The sequence below is a fragment of the Gopherus evgoodei genome, chromosome 3, assembly GCF_007399415.2.
Source record: "Gopherus evgoodei ecotype Sinaloan lineage chromosome 3, rGopEvg1_v1.p, whole genome shotgun sequence".
NCBI lineage: Eukaryota > Metazoa > Chordata > Testudines > Testudinidae > Gopherus > Gopherus evgoodei.
Window position 1 is genome coordinate 23,314,577 of NC_044324.1, and position 17,293 is coordinate 23,331,869.

General features: G+C 43.6%; 1 protein-coding gene across 2 annotated transcripts in view; it reads left to right on the top strand.

The window, feature by feature from the left end:
- Positions 1–17,293, top strand: part of RUNX2 (RUNX family transcription factor 2) — a 113,577-nt gene that overhangs the window by 54,867 nt on the left and 41,417 nt on the right. Inside the window, exon 4 of one of the 2 annotated variants that reach the window (XM_030555247.1) lies at positions 11,145–11,318. The exons of the other annotated variant lie outside the window; for it this stretch is intronic. Within the exon in view, the coding sequence (XP_030411107.1) occupies positions 11,145–11,318 (174 nt within the window). The remainder of the gene's footprint in view (positions 1–11,144; positions 11,319–17,293) is intronic. 2 annotated transcript variants of the gene reach the window in all.

Consider the following 17,293-nt stretch of genomic DNA (forward strand, 5'->3'; position numbering starts at 1 on the left):
TGTTTGTTTTCAGGTAATTTATTTATTTATTGGTCAGTTTCAGGTGTATTTTTGACCTGCTTTTTGTAAAAATGTCTGCGCTTTAAAAACAAAAACTTTTTTGGGGGGAGGTCTTGATTTCTGTCCAGGTGCATGTGTAACACTCGTTAATGCTAATGGGCGTCCTGTGTGCATGGTTGGGAGAGAAAGCCCTTTAGTCTTTAATGTAAACTTGTGCCTTTAGCTATTTAAAAAACAAACATCTTTTTCCCTCCACTGACTGAATTAAAACCAGTTATTGCGCCTATGTAGCGCCTTGTTTTATGAATTATAAGAACTTTTCCTATGTAGAACCTATGGCCTAATTATGTAATTATGTCTCTTGGGTAGATATTTTTCTTCTCATAATTATGTCTTTACCCAAGAGACTGGAAGGGCTCCAAGCTTTCTGCTTTCATGGGTAGAAATTGTTTGGCTCTCATTTTCATTCTTGTTGATGAATTTTGAGTTGTATGGCTTAGCGAGGGGGACTGTGTAGGGAAAGCAACAAGGAGCACAAGAGTTTGTCACAAACAAATATTTACAGGAATATGGATTTAGTAAACAGGAGCTTTTTTTGTCTCAGTTGAGGGACCTTGCTTGTGAAGAGTTAACGGGATCCTTCTGGACAGAGGTTGATTTATGGCACTCTTGCATTACCTCTAGAAACCAGATAGACAGTTGCTTTGGAGCTGTACCTTGTTAACATGATGTATTGTCTGAACTTTATAAGAAAGATGAATATCCCTGCGTGAATCAACAATGTCATTCACTGCCCGCACAACAAACTATCTAGAAGTCCTTGGGCTCGATTCTGAGCTGTTTCACCAGGGTAAATGCAGAGTAGATTCTTTGACTTCAGATTTAGGCCAGTATAACTGAGATCAGAATCAGGCCCATAGAGCAGGGCCGGTGCAACCATTTAGGCAAACTAGGTGGCCGCCTAGGGCGCCTAGTGATTGGGGGCGCCTAAAAGTCCCCTCAGGCGAGGAGGTGGAGTGGAGGTGAGCTGGGTGGGGGTGCGTGTGGGGAGGGGTGCTCGGGGAGGGCTGCCTGCAATAATGAGGGGGGGGACGCACAGGGGAACCGCTCCCTGCCCCAGCTCACCTCCACTCTGCCTCCTCCGCTGAGCACACAGCCCAGCTCTAAGTCTCCTCCAATCGGCGCCGCACGCCTGGGTGGGGAGGAGAATTAGAGCAGCACCGAGGTGCTCAGTGGAGGAGGCGGAGCCGAAGTGAGCTGGATGGGGGAAAACCCAGGCAGGGTTAGCTTCCGCAGGGGAGGTCTCCCCAGGAAGGGTTACCTGCCACGGGGGGATGGGGGAGAGTCTCCTCGGGTGGGGTTAGCTGCTGTGGGGGCACAGGGGGAGTCTGCCCAGGTGGGGTTAGTTGCTGTGGGGGGGTGGGGTGGAGAGGGGTTATCTGTCATGGTGGTGGTGGGGTAGTTGCTGCAGGGGAGGGCTCCCCAGGTTCAGGGCTGAGTTAGCTGCCATGGAGGGGCGGGGTTAGCTGGGTGGGGGGTGCAAGGTGGAAGTTTCGCCTAGGGCACGAAACTTCCTTGCATCAGCCCTGCCATAGAGACATATCAGGCTGTAAGTTCACACGTGCAATCCCTATTGATATTAATGGGATCAAGGGCAGTAAGATGTCCAGAGACAATGGGGCTTGAAAGAAACTGCTGAGACATGTAATTCATCCCCTTCACTAATGTAGCAATGTTGTCTACAATGCACCCCAAAGTATCTCGAAGTGTACTAGTATAGTCACCTCCTGGTAGATCATTACATCGGCCAATCAGTTCCAGTATAGGGATTGTCTTTCCCTATTATCTAACTTAACTTTTCCTTTTTCAAGTTTCCTACCATTAGTGGAGAGAGGGAATAACCGGAGATTCCACCCTTAGGCCCTAAACCTGCTCCCATTGAAGTCAATGGAAAAAAACTTCAGTGGGCTACAATCTAATTCTTCTCTCACTAATCCTTACACTGCCTCCTTCCTGGAGCTCCTATATATGTTACTATAGACTGCCGCCTCCTTTTGGTTCACATCTCTCCTTTAAACACACATCTTCTGCCAAGCATAGTCTGATGTCACACAACTGGGAAACATATAGAAAACCTGAACACCCCTTTGGCCACAAAGAGCAATCTGGATGTGTTGCTTTGTCTACCTTTCAGACTGTAAGTGGCATGGACGGTAACCATCACTTCCTCTGGGTTTATACAGTGCTGAGCCCATCTGTTGGCATATAACAACAAATAACAGCTGTGCCTAGATACTGAGGCAAATAGTGCATGTCAGAGCCTTGGGATCACCCACCAAATCTATGCACAACAGGTGGGTGTGTAGGCTCTTAATTTCAGCTTCATTTATGAATTTCTTATGGTAGGCTTTCATACAAAGATCATTTGCTGTTTTTGTTGTGACAAAAGCATAGCCAAGTGAAAGAGGTGCAAGGTGAAAGAGTGAAGACTGAAAATACCCAGCCCACTCAGGGATAATAAAAACATCTGTGGACAATCTGGTAACCAGAGCTCCCTGGTGCTCTAAAAATTAGTGGGTGGTTTGCTTGGTGCTTACAAGAGAGTTTTACATTGTCCCTGCATTTGGCTAGACCAAGTATAAGCTGATTAATTTTCATCCCCACACCCAATAACTGCAGAATGAAAAAAAAGGTTAAAAATCTTGGAGCATCATATTTACATTAGGATTCTCCAGGATGACCTCTCAAATGTTCATTTGAAGTGGCCAGAGGGTGTCAACTAAACGGATAGTAAGAGCCCAGTGCTAGAAGACATGGACAGCATTTCTGTGATCCTGGAAACCAGGAAGCAGTCAGATCCATCTAGAGTCAAAGCTATAGCTTGTTTTCTGCCCTGGAAGGAATGGGTCATGTATGACGGCCCTTAGGTGCCATGTGTAACATTTTCCTGACTGAAGCTTTCCTGCTTTGTTTGGCAAGTTTGAGTAGCATGCGAAGTTATGGTATGCATGCCTAGCCAGGGTTTTGGTTTGTTTTATTACATTGATTGTGTTAGATCTATTTTCACACTCTAAATTGGTGCTGCAACTCCTGCAGCAGGTTAACCGCAGTACAATCTGCTTCCAGAACCTTTGATATACAAGTATCAGAGGGTAGCCGTGTTAGTCTGGATCTGTAAAAGCAGCAAAGAATCCTGTGGCACCTTATAGACTAACAGAGGTTTTGGAGCATGAGCTTTCGTGGGTGAATACCCACTTCCTCAGATGCATGTAATGGAAATATCCAGGGGCAGGTATATATATGTGTGCTAGCAAGCAAGCTAGAGATAACGAGGTCAGTTCAATCAGGGAGGATGAGGCCCTGTTCTAGCAGTTGAGGTGTGAAAACCAAGAGAGGAGAAACTGGTTCTGTAATTGGCAAGCCATTCACAGTCTTTGTTCAATCCTGAGCTGATGGTGTCAAATTTGCAGATGAACTGGAGCTCAGCAGTTTCTCTTTGAAGTCTGGTCCTGAAGTTTTTTTGCTGACTTCAAAGAGAAACTGCTGAGCTCCAGTTCATCTGCAAATTTGACACCATCAGCTCAGGATTGAACAAAGACTGTGAATGGCTTGCCAATTACAGAACCAGTTTCTCCTCTCTTGGTTTTCACACCTCAACTGCTAGAACAGGGCCTCATCCTCCCTGATTGAACTGACCTCGTTATCTCTAGCTTGCTTGCTAGCACACATATATATACCTGCCCCTGGATATTTCCATTACATGCATCTGAGGAAGTGGGTATTCACCCACGAAAGCTCATGCTCCAAAACCTCTGTTAGTCTATAAGGTGCCACAGGATTCTTTGCTGCTTTTGATATACAAGGTTTGGTTAAAAGAGCTGGGTAGGATTGATAGACTAGGATATTGCTTATTGCAATGATGTGGTAGATTGACAAGAATCGGCTCCTAAGTCTGGGTTTAGGCTCCTATGTCCTAGTTTAAGCTCCACTGTGAATCACAAAACTTTGAATCCTGTAAGCGCCTGAACGCACGTGGGTTTGTTAGTTTTTGCAATCAGAAGGTCGCTAGGAGTGTTTCCACTTCTGGGCATGCACACAGCTGCCTCACTATAAACATCTGTCTCCCACCTCAATCTCAGAGCAACACACAACCCGGGGGAAGACAGGTGTTTGGCCACCTCATTCATTTGTGGGGCCCCACCCGGTAGGTGTGCTCAGAGGCTGCCCACCAGATCAGGCCCTGCATGTGACTTCACACAAAGCAGCCGAGAGAGAGAGAGAAGAGGAGGAGCTCCCTCATAACTTTTAATTCAGTGGTTTGGGTACTCACCTGGCATGTGGGATTACCCCTCCCTCCCGCCCAGTTCAGTTCCCCCCTCTGTGTGATGAAAAGAGATATGAATAGAGACCTGCCACATTGTAGGTGAGTGCCCAAACCACTAGTCTATGGGATATTCTGATGTGGGGCTCCCTCAGTCTCTCCTGTTGAAGTTGCTCCACTGTGGATAAATACTTAAGAGTCATTGGAGCAGAGGGAGTGGACCCTGGGTCTCCCACATCCTGGATGTGTGCTCTGCGCAGAAGGCCACTGAGTCATTCTCATAGTTGCACTCTCTCTCTCTTTCTCTCGCACATGCGCTCTCTCTGGTCCAAATGACTGAGTATTTGGCCACAGTGGAACAGCTTCAGCAGGAGAGACTGAGGGACTTCACTCCCATCAGACTATCCCATAGGCCCCTGGCACTCTCCTGAGCTGTGGCAAACCCCTGTTCAAATCCTTTCTCCTGGTGGGGGGTGGGAAGAACTGAACTTGGAGTCTCCTACTTGAGTACTCTAACCACTAGGCTAAAAATTATGAGGGAGATCCTCCTTCCCCTGCTGCCCCTCTCCTCCAGTTTCTTGCAAAAATTGCTTTGGCTCCTAACTCCAAAGAGGAGTGAGAATGGCTAGTAGAGACAAGTGCTTCCCTGCAGCTTGGACTTAGGCACCTATCTCTGAGAGAGAGGAGGGATGTAGGACCCACCCCTCTCACTGGTATCTCCCATTGGCTAGCTTAAGTGGCTCCCAGCCTAGCTTGCTGGCTTTTGTGAATCAGGCTCAGGTGCCTATTTCTCCCCATTCATTGAATAGGTGCCTAACTCAGGCTTTGTGAGTCACAGTGTGTTCCTGTGATTGTTACAGTGCCTAAGTATCTTTATAAATCTGGCCTTATGTGGGTAGAAAAAGCTGTCGGGACTTGAGGATAAGAATTCCTGGATGCTACTCTAGGCTCTGACTCTGTGTTAATGGACTCTTAGAACAGATACACTGGAGTACTTTGTTTAACTTCTTCCTATGTAACCCTTCTGACAGTTGGAGTTGGTAGCAACCGGATCAGTTTCAATATTTAGGGGTTCCTTTTGAACAATACAACACGAAACCGGCTCAAACCCTCACCCAGTAACCTGGCACAATTACATACCACGCCTTGGGTGCCTCTAAGAGGCAATATTTCCCCTCTTGCAAGCACAGAGTCTGAGTGTAGAAAAGAAACTTTTAATAGAAGGAGGGAAGTAACCTGGCATTCATTTGGGAAAACGCCACAAGCAAGCAGGATTCATAAAACCATTCATAAAACCATGAGCAAAAGCTCCACCTCAGAATACATTGGGCAGTGTCCTTTTCCCTCAGGTTCTTAAGTCCAGCAGCCAGAAGTTCCTTTAACATACTCCTCCCTTCTCCCTCCACCACACCCCACTCACAGTTGTTGTCCTTGGTCAGTGTAGACCCAGAGTTCAGAGGTGCATCTGCAGAGTTCACCTCCCACCCAGGCTGGGGAGGGAGGGGGCAGGGGGCACAAGAAGGCACCTTGCTCCCTCCACTGTCCGGGCACTCGTTCACTACTCCTCTCCCCTGGCCACTCACTATGATGTCTTCAGGTCTCACCACTTAACTCAGCTCTCTGTGATTGCAGCTATTAGTGCAGGAGTCTCACTGCTAATACACACTGGGTAGTCTCTTGTATCAGAGACACTGTCCCAAAGCATATCTAATGTTTAGACTTGGTTATCAGTAATCACAACTCTGTAGTGCATAACAAGACTCTCAATTGAGTTTTAATTAGCTCTGTTATCACACATTGAAAAAAGGAAGGGTCAACTGGTATCTAGAACCCCCCAGGGAAGACCTACATCACCAACTACATAATCCCTGTTCTTACTCTTTCTCAATTCACTGGGCTTTGGCACCCATGTCCCCTGCCTAGTGAGTGCAATTTAGCTGAGGGTGAGTCCATCAATCAGGGTATACCAAGCACAGTTCTGCTGCCCTTGATTCACACAACAAGGCTAATAACCCTTTAATACCCCTGCCCCAATAACAGAGAGACTTGTGATCCAACACCAGCCGAAAATGATTGTTTGGGCAAAGCAGTCCCATCATGTCGAGCACCTCAGCAGGGGGATATGCCCATGCAACCCAGGTCAGCTCCTGAAGTCCTCTTTCCCAGCTCATCACTAGATGTCACAGGAGAGCTCATTCAGACCCTGCTTTCACCTCTATTGTGTCCTCTCTTTTTGGCATCAGTCTTTTCATTGATTTCAGTGGGCTTTGGATGACACCCTGATTCAGTACCTGACTAAACAGACCCAGTTTTTTCAATATCATTTCAAATCAGAGACTTACTATGTTCCTAACCACCTTTGTAACCTACTTCTGAACCTGCTATGTTTCTGCTATAACTTCTTTGAGGGAGGGTGACCAGAATTGAACATAGTATTCTGGGTGAGGCCATCTCATTGAGCTGTATAACGCTGTGAGCATATTTCCAATATTATTTATTCTCATTCTTTATACAGCCTAACTTTGCTTTTTTATGTTTAAATCACTGTTGCACATGGATCAGAGGTTTTCATTGAGCTGTCTACAGTGACACCCAGGTCTTTTTTCTGAAATAAATTATGCCCCACACTCGAGACAGAGAAATACATCTTTTCTTAGTGTGCTCCCTGGGGATCAGGAATTTCTCTGTCAACGGATGCATATATCACTACAGAGATGAAAAGCAGCCTTTGTGCAGTGAACTTCACATGTATAGCATGTATTTCATTATTCCTGCTCACATGCTGTTTGGAAAGTATTTTTCTAGGGCGTTTCACTGTATGGCATAGCTCTTCCACAGTCACTAGGGGTTCGCAGGTCCATAGGTATGTAAGGCATTTAGGGTGGACATCACACAGGTTACATAATTTTGTGAATTGCACCCTAACTCCTGTGGGTTGTAAGCACCTTCTGAATGTATCATTTTCAGGTCTTGTTCTCCAAGGACAGCCTGGTGGCCTGTGATTTAAAAACACTGCAAGAGTCACAGCTCAGCAGCACACAGGTGTCATTACAGTGGAGGTTTGGGTTGAATGGTTTTATTTGTCATTAAAGATAGGTAAGGGACTTACTCAACCATGGCTTTTATTATAATACAACAATCACACAAACTTGAGAAGACAGTACTTAATAAAACCTCTCTAGGGGACCTCACTATGTAAGCTGGGTGCTGTCTGGCATCCAGAGACCCTTTTGTCCCACTGTTCCTTTGTGTCTTCTTTGTGGCCCTAAAATAAAAATATTGACAAGGGGAGGGTCAAGCCAAGATTGTCTATGGCTCCTATTTGGCTTCTAGAGCTTCATAGGGTCTGTCTAACTGCAATTAGATACCTGCGGTGGGCCCATGCTAGCTGAGTTCGGCTCGCAGTGCTTTGGCTAAGGGGTTGTTTAATTGCAGTGTAGACATTTGGGCTTGGGCTGCAGCCCAAACTCCTTGACCTTCCCACCTTGCAGGGTCCTAGAGCCCAGGCTGCAGCCTGAACTGGAACTTCTACAACACAATTAAACAGCCCCTTAGCCCAAGTCAGCTGGCACGGGCCAGCTGCGAGTTTTTAACTGCAGTGTAGTAATTTTCTTGATGCTTTGGGTCTTCCAGACCTGGGGAACCTGACCTCCTGGGCCTTTAAAAAAATTTACTGTAGACTCCTCCAGTTTGAACCACCTACCGAGTTCTTTCTTCTTCACTTCCTATCCTAAACTATTGCGTGCAGTTATTTTCCACAGTTGCTGGGTTCTGCCTCAGAAGTGACTGCATTTCAGTGTTGGATTAAGTTTGGAGTAAATAATGTATGTAGTTAAATATAACCTTTGTTTTTACAGAGCTATGCACTGAAGAATAAAGCATGGTCAAAAGGAAGTTGAAGGGCATCACATGCATACTTTTACAGACCTGGGCAGCAGTGATGACTTACAAATAACCACAGCTATAGTTAACACATTATCTAGTTCAAGTTTGTGTATCAGTCTGTTAGGAAAGTGCTTTGGGATCTCTGAGGAGGAAGGGCACTACTTAAATGTACAATAGAATTTTTGTCTGAAAAATCAAAGCAAAAGCCGATTTTGGGGTTGATTCATTTTCAGATAAACTCAGCCCTGGTGAGAGAGATTAGGGATAGGCTAACTCCGTTTGTGTAATTTTGAACTCACCGAAAAGAGATTATATTCTGATTAGGAACAAATGTGAACAAAGGAGAAAGGGGGAAAAATCCACTGGAAAAAACATGGTGGAAAATGGCACAGGCAGAAGGAAAAACAAACACGGAGCTTGTAAAAAAAGGAGGGAGGTTGAGAAGGAGAACTTCTATGGAAAGGTACTTTATGTGTGAAAGTTACTTCTTCAGATTTATCAACACCTAACTTGTACCACAGTGCTTTTCATAGATTCAAGAGACAATGCTAAACACAGCCAGTTACGGTATTATCATATTAATTAAACTGCAATTATAACATTACCACGAACCAGCCAAAAAAGCATTCTGTATCTATGCTCATCAACAGCACTCCTATATATATAGGGCACCCACTTGTGCCAGCCTAATTTTGGGTGGGTTGTTCTAATGTGTAGCACCTGTTTCCCTTTAACTAGCAGAAAGAAACATGTTTGTAGGTTGGGGGGGGCGGAACATGCTTTAAAATGACAGGAAAATGAGTCAACAAATTAGTTTCAAGAACCTTAAAAATTGTTTGAGACTCTTCTAATGAGATCCATTTCTCTTCACATGCCCATTCCAGCCTCTCAATTTTCTGTATAGAAATAGGATTTCTCTGAGTTTTGTACTAGTACCTGTACCAAAATTTCTTGCCTGCTTCAACCACCTGTTCTCAGGGTTCCAATTAGATAATGTGTGTTATATGCCAGGCACTCGGGTACTGTACTAGGATGATGGATGCTATAAAAAAATGCCTGTTTCTAGAGATGAAGAATGATTACAGCACAGGACTGGGAGTCATAGAATCTGGGTTCTAGCTTCTGAGTTCACTATCTATTACCTTAGATAAGTAATTTCACCTCTCTGTGATTCAGCTTCCCCATCTGTAAAATGGGGGGAAATAAATTCTATCTGTCTCCTATTCTAAAGATTAATTCATTAAACTTAGTGAAGTTCTCTGGTAATGAGCATTGTGAAAATGCCTTAAAATGAAAAAAGTCTTTGAATACAAGTATGATGATGGATGATGCATAATTTCTATGCTAGACTGGCAGATCTTAAGTAAAAGTACTTATAGGATCAGCATATTGGAGTGGGCTTTCTTATTTTTGATTAATGTAATTTTCCCCTTTAAATTCTAACAACTGCACAACATTAAAGAGCATTCCTGGTTAATCCATGCAGCATTCGTCCAGCTGAGCAGGTAGCGGGAGCTGGAGAGGGAGCAATGATGAGGGGTAGCCCATTAAGTGAAGGGAAGTATGGGACCCAGCAGGACTGGTTTCATCAGATGCAGCTTTGCCATTTTTTCCTTGTTACACCACTCTTTTGGCTTCTTAAAGGAGACTGGCTATTTAATTCTGATTTATGAATACGCTCCAAGGTTACAGAACAATAAATGAACCATACAGACTAATTGTAACAGAGTAATACAAAACAAAAAAAGGCAGATTTTCTTAGCTATCTGAAAATCTCCATAATAAATGGAACCAATCCCGGAACAATTTCTCACTCACACACATATATGGATAGGAGGTTTATCTATATTAGAAACTTTTGCCACTTTAATTATCCCACTATAATTAAAGCAGTAAAAAATCACTAGTCTGAACACAGTTTACCAGTATAAAAGTGCTTATACTAGTATAGCCCAGTCTATACTATTTTTGGGAAGTGAATGTGGTATACATAAGGCTTCTGATTTTAGGTTTTTAACCAAACACCAGTACAACACCCCCAAAGCAAAAAATAAAAAAATTAAAAAATGAAATCAGTATTTATCCAATAAACACTGGAAAAATACCAGAAACGGTTACTCAGTTCATATTGACTTCCATTTCCCATTACAGATTTTTTATATAGGTGATGTCCCTGTTCCCTTGCTTGTATCTAATGGCTTGTCTACTTCGAGCAATAATGTGGACTACAAGGATGTGATTTTTAAAGCACATTAATGTGTTGCGTATTAGTTGGTCTGTGTAAACCTTTTCAAGTGCACACTAAAAGTTCCCTAGTGCTCTTTATCATAGTGCTGTGTGAAACAGCCCTGTGTGTATATGTAAAGAGAAAGCCCCATAAAACACTATTTTTGGGCATCCACATACAAATCAAAAAGTGTAAAATATAAATACCAGAAAATAAAATAAATAAACCCAGAAAAACAGAAGCCCTATGTACATGCTTACAGTGGTATAGCTGCATCCACACTAGGATGTTGACTGGTATAACAGTCACAAATAAATTACACCTCTAACCAATAGACTAGACCATGCAATGTACATGCTGCTCTTTCATTCTGTAGGACTCACAGTAGGGCAGAGCCTCAGCTAGTCTGAATTGTCCTAAGTCCATTGCAGTCAGTGGAGCTATAACAGTTTAGACCAGCTGAGGATCTCCCCCACAGTTTTTAATACCCAGGTGCACCACTGTCTGGTAGGTACAGAAGACTCTATGGCATATGCCCTCACTCCCTGCCACCGTTCTTTCACCAGCTTTGGTTTCTGTCTCTAGCCAGAATGCCTGGAGAACCCACAAACAGTTAATAGGTCTTTACAGATAAATTGGGGAATTTTCTTTGTATGGTAAATTGTTCAGTCGTGTTAATAACCCTTTTATTTTATGATTTGCTGTTTCCAGGGCACAGACAGAAGCTTGATGACTCTAAACCTAGTTTGTTCTCTGAACGCCTCAGTGATTTAGGGCGCATTCCTCATCCCAGTATGAGAGTAGGGGTCCCGACTCAGAGCCCACGGCCCTCCCTGAACTCTGCACCAAGTCCTTTTAATCCACAAGGACAGAGTCAGATTACAGGTAAGAGACAGAACCATAGGTTTGACTTGCACAGGCAATGGTAGTAATTGGTTGTGGATATTTTTGTGTCAACTGTAGAGAAGTGAGGCTGTTACAAAGTGAGAGATGTGCACCAATCAAAGCTAGCTGGGGAGCAGATTTTATTCTGTAGCATTTAAAGGTGAAAATGTCTTTCTTTTCTTAAATTAATTTTTTTTTAAAGACCAAAATGACAAAATCCAGCAAATAGGTGAGGAATCTGGTGAAATCCAAGCACCACGATGCTCTGCAATAACTCACGTATGTGCAGTGGTGCAATACATAGAGATATTTTACCTGAACATATTTACGCAGCCGTGCTGTTTACTTTGCTGGCAAGAAAAGTGGCCAACATTGTACTGGTGTTATGAGGATACCAATGCAACCTTTTCACATTGTGGCTTCTCTCTAGTGCCAGTTTATATCACTTTCACAATCAACGAATTGGAGTGTATGAAATTCTCCCAAGGCTCCTAATGAGGATTGTATATAGCAGTTCTGACATTTGATTTCACTGTGCTGAGAGAGAAATAATAAATTACTGTGTGTAACAAATTATAAAAGTGAAATGAGATTTTTAACTATAATTGTGTCAATGATTTGCCCCAAAATCCAAAAAATCCACAAGCAAAATTCACGGGGGTATTTTGTTAAAAACATGAAGACTTAGTAGGTTTTGCAAACTTTTTCCAGACAACCTGTGCCCGATTGTGAGTCAACCTGGGAAGATTTATGGTTTCATGTTTCAAGTGGTTTTGACATGATACCAGCTGAAACTCAGTGGTTTAGATGAAATGTTGTGGCTTTGTTTTAAAAAAAAAAAAAAAGTTCAAACCAGTTAATTAATTTGCAGTAAAAAATAAGTGGGTTTTTGTTTGAACCCAGAACTCAGTGTGAAACCCCATGAGAATCGAAACTGAAAAATAATTGTTCTCATGAACCTTGGTGAATGGAAACTGCCAAGTTTCCCACAGCTCTAGAGCTCTCGCTTTAACTCTTGTGAAATATGAATATAATATATATAAATATCATGGGACCTGCTATCCGCTGATATCTCATAACAGGTTCATTTGCCAGGCTTCCCTTTTATTAGCTAGGCATCTGAAATCTGGATTTTGCTGCATATAGTGCTGTAGTTAAGAAGTGCCAAACCAACAGACCAATGGTCTCTTTAGTCTAGTATCCTGTCTCTGACAGCAAATGAGGACCCTACTCAACTTCTAGAAAATAAGTGGAAATGGACAGGCTTCCCACTTCAGAGCAGCTGGATCAGGCCCTTAAAGGCATAACCAAAACACTCCTCTTCCTTCTGCCATCTCTATAGTTTACCTCTTGTGCAACACTGTTAATGAAGGGGGGTGGGGTGGAATTCTTCCTGACCCACATCTGGTGATCAGCTTATGGCCTGAAGCAGAAGGACTGAGAGCCCCTTGTAACTTTAATCTTAGCTAAGTGTAACTTCATATGCTGTTCTCATTCTCATAAAAGCCTCCTGCAGAAATTGTGCTTCTGGGTTTGATTAATAATATACTTCTTTGCCTCATTATGAATCAGCAGCAGCACTTACAAATCCTGGAGGTGATAACTTCAGTTGTTTAGATGGCTGCAGACAAAGCCTTGGTCTTTGCTACTCAAGGCGCAGAGTCAGCAGTTACACGCGACGGAGACTGTGCTGACTGAGGCTATGTCTACACTACAGCTGCATTTCTGTAAGGTCTCCCATGTAGCCGCTTTAAGCTAGGGTGACCAGATGTCCCAATTTTATAGGGACAGTCCTGATATTTAGGGCTTTGTCTTATATAGATGCCTATTACCCCCCCATCCCCGTCCCAATTTTTCACACTTGCTATCTGGTCACCCTACTCTATGCTGATGGGAGAGAGCTCTCCTGGCAGCATAATTAAACCACCCCACAATGAGCAGCGGTAGCTATGTTGCCAGGAGAGCGTCTCCTGCTGACTTAGCACTGTCTACATCAGCGCTTTTGTTGGTACAACATATGCTTTTTCACGCCCCTGACTGACAAAAGTTTTACTGTCAAAAATGCTAATATAGACATAGCCTGAGACTCAGGATGGTGCAGCTGGGGCAGAGGGAAGTGAATTGGGAAGGGGTGACTTCTCTATCGAGCCATAACGTACGTCCTCTCCATGCCAAAGAGGTTCACAGTCTTTGGGTACTGCTGAATCCCTGACGGCTGTCATTTTCCCAAGTAGCAGCAATGACTCCTGCTACTTAAAACTTTGCAGCTAGTTAAGGGGCTGCAGACTCTCCCTACTGACACAGCCCTTGCCACAGTCCTCCATGCTTTGTCTGCCCCTGGTTGTATGAATGCAATGCATGCAGCCATTGAAGACCACTTGCTAGCATTATGGTAGCCCACTTGCTTAACAGAGCAGTCAGTGAGAGCCTAGTACACCTGTGCTTCATGAATGCACTGTCATCCCTATCTGGTTTTGGGTGCTAGTCGATGTGTTGATTCTAATCTATGTAACCCTATATACTTTGAACCGTGGCTGCCTTAGGGAACACTTCTCTCCCCATGTTCTATCATAGTGGTGGTGGTGCTTTTGCTGACACTTTTGGGGATTGCAAGTACTACAGTTAGTGGAGTCCCTTGCTGAGGAACGTAGGCCTGAGAAAGACAAGGTTTACAGCTCAGAGAGCTGAGTGAGGCACACCTCTTTGATCAGTCAATATCCTGACCATGGGAGATTGCATTGTGCTTATTTGGGAGTAGTACAGCCTGGTTAAGGAGCTGCTTGTGCTTTCCTATGGTGCTGTATTTTCTCCAGGTAACATGGATGCTATGCAATAGGTGCACACCCACAAAAACGAATCAATAACAACGTAGCCTTTTCTATCCAGTGCTCTCTTGGTACGGTCATTTGAGTGTGTAGGATTTTGCTGTGTAATAAAAAGTGACCTTTGTACAGAAAGAAAGGCTTTTTATTACATTTGATAAAATTAACCAGGTGCTGCTTTGCAAATGCCTTAGTTTGGTAATTTTTTACCCTGTAATTAAGATAAAAGAAAACCATTAGTTCCTACTAACTGCAGCAGTATACAATTGTTTCCTTATTATGAAAGCCAGTATGTAACACAGTTAAGCACAGTTAAACTTCTTTTGTTTAATTCCAATTTAGGTTTTGCATAATTATTGCATGATCAAACATAAATAGTAGTTAGAGCCTGGCCATCTCCCATCTGAGTAATAAAGAATGCAGAGTGTGCCCTAATACGTCTGCTGGTTTGCTGTCACATTTCTTTTTCTGGGTTGTGTTTGTTTTCCTGTAGTAGCTGAATACTGTTGTTTTTTTAAAATACACCATGCTCTTGAACCTGCTGAAGGACCAGTTTGTTGCAGTACAAGCATAGTTTAGCTTAGCACAGCCTTGTCCTTATTCAACATGGCATTTTAACTATTATTCTGCAAAAGCAACATCGAAGGGTCATTAAAAAACAAATCATCCAATAAGCAGATACCTTTGCTGAGGTAGTGCAGATCCAATTTGAACCCTGTATATTGCTCATAAATCAAGACTCCTGTCTACTCACATTCGGATCCTGGTATATTTGCTACTTTTTTTTGTATTTTAAAGTGGAACTCGAACAACTTGCTCGCGTATCAAATTACCCTCCCATTCAGACAGCAAACTGTTGCATCAATTCTTAAACATGAAACAAGAAAACCTGTTGTTTTTCTAAAATACAACCAGTGAGGATTAGCTTCTATCAGACGGGAAGAGCCACAGGCGTAATGGCAAGAATGTGGTCAGTGTGAGTAGCGGAATCTCAGCTGTAAAAAAGAAACTGTAAAGTGGGAGTTAAGTGAGGTTTCATGCTTCATCACCACTATGGCACCATCTGATCTATAGGCAAACTGTGACTTTAGTAACTGAAATAACAGCACTCAAAGGCAGGTTGTGTGAAACATGCTTCTCCCCCCTCCCTTCCCTCTGCCCAGCGGCATTTAACTTCATTTTTCAGACTGGGGAAAGATGGCATAATCTCTATCATTAACTCAGGGCATTTATTACATGTAGGGTGGCAGGAGGCAGAGTTAATTCAGTTAGGGCTGGATCCTAGCAGCCTTACTTATAGTGCAGTCAGTGGGAGAACTCATCTGCTCTGTCAGGCCAAAAAGGCTCTTTGTTCGAATGTTCTTAGAAGGCAAACAGACTAACAGGAGTATGAGCAGAGAGCAAAATCCGTCCCTGTGCATAGGGTCAGCACAAAGCTTCTGCACCAGTGAAGTCCCCCTTACCACCAATGTTGAGATGTTAAATATTGATAGGCCTTATACTGACCATCTGCACAGCGATGAATTCCACCTGGAGAAAGAAAGAGGACCTTCTTTTCTGGGCAGGATGCTTGTCTAGAACCAGCATCGGTGTTTTATAGGAATTTGTTGTAGGTTGTCATGAATTTGATGGAATGAAGTGAGTTGCATTTACTACAAAAAATATGTAAAGGGTTGTGGACTAGCTTGTTGAGAACACTGCTTCCATTAACTCCTTAGCAGCAGTTCTGGTTTTTCATCAAATTTGGGAGATTAGCCCTAGAACAAGGCCTTCTGTGTCATTTAAATCCAACATTGGGCCCTCGTACTGGATTGAATTTTACCCATAAAGAAAGTTTGTCCAAACTTTAGTCCAGAGAAACAAGTTTTGGTTGCATTTTACTTTAATACAGAGATGTGGCCCATTGAAACTACAGGACCAAGCGTGCTTGGATGTATGTATCAACATAGAGTAGTGGGAGTTGTAAGCTGCAGCTCTGCATTGTGGACATGGGTGACTGCAGTCTGTTGCATGTTATGCTATTTCATTCCATCCTTCAAGCTACTGGCAATTTGTCATAGTGACCCTCCATCAGGTAAAGTTTGGGCACACTGTCTAGTTGCACTGTCTAGTTAGCAAGAATAATTTTTTTTTTTTCTTTAGGAAATGTGACTCTTGAGGGATTGGTGGTGGTGGTGGGGTGATTTTAGAGACTGAAAGCCAAAATCTGGTCTCACTTATACCAGTGTCAGTCAAGGAGTAACGCCTTTAGACTTGACTTCAATGGAATTACTCCTGATTGACCATGGAGATTCGGATCTGGCCCAGAGTTTTTAAGAGTCCATGAGAAGCTCAGAGAAGAGAGTTTTCTACAATAGCCCATTTACTCATGCAGAGAGTAGCCTTTGCTTTGTTAGGACCATAATTGAGGATATCTTACTTTAAATATTTACAAAAGATAACTCCAGACTGCTTATTTTTCAGCATGAGCAGTAGCATTAATATAGTCAGCAACAAACGTGGCACCAGAGTTGAATGGGAGACAGGGACTCAACTGAGAATGATTGTGTAAAGCATGCACGCATGTGTTTTTTTAGATTTTAGACTCAGCAGCAGTGGACTCCAAACATTTTATGTCACATCTCCCCCTTACCTATAATGTAATCTGTCCGCGCTCAGCTGGGGCCGGGAGTGAGGCCGGGGCCAGGAGCTGAGATTGGGACTGGAGCCAGAGCCATGGCCAGGACTGGAGCCGTGGCCGCAGTCAGGGCCGGAGTTGCAGCTTGGAGCAGTGCCAGGACTGGAAGCTGAGAGCCAGGCTGCGGTCAGGGGCCGCGGCTGGGGTCAGAGGAGGGAGCTGAAGCTGAGGCCTCGCCCAGGGCTGGAGCCAGAGCAGAACTGGGGCAGAGCAGGGCTGGGTGGTGCTGCCTCCCTACCCCTCAGAGGGGCTGGCCTGGGCCCTGGCACACACCCTAAATGTTCCTTTGCATCCCTGTACAGTTGGGGACCATTGCTCTACAGTGAGAAATGGTCACCCTGTGTGTCTGGAGGTCATATTCTTCAGCACTCTTTCAGTTTGGGGAATGGAAAATTGATTTCTCTACACTCTAGATCTCTTATAACCTATTGCCAAAGAATTGCAAAAGGCTACTTAACTGGGAAAGCCTGTGTAGT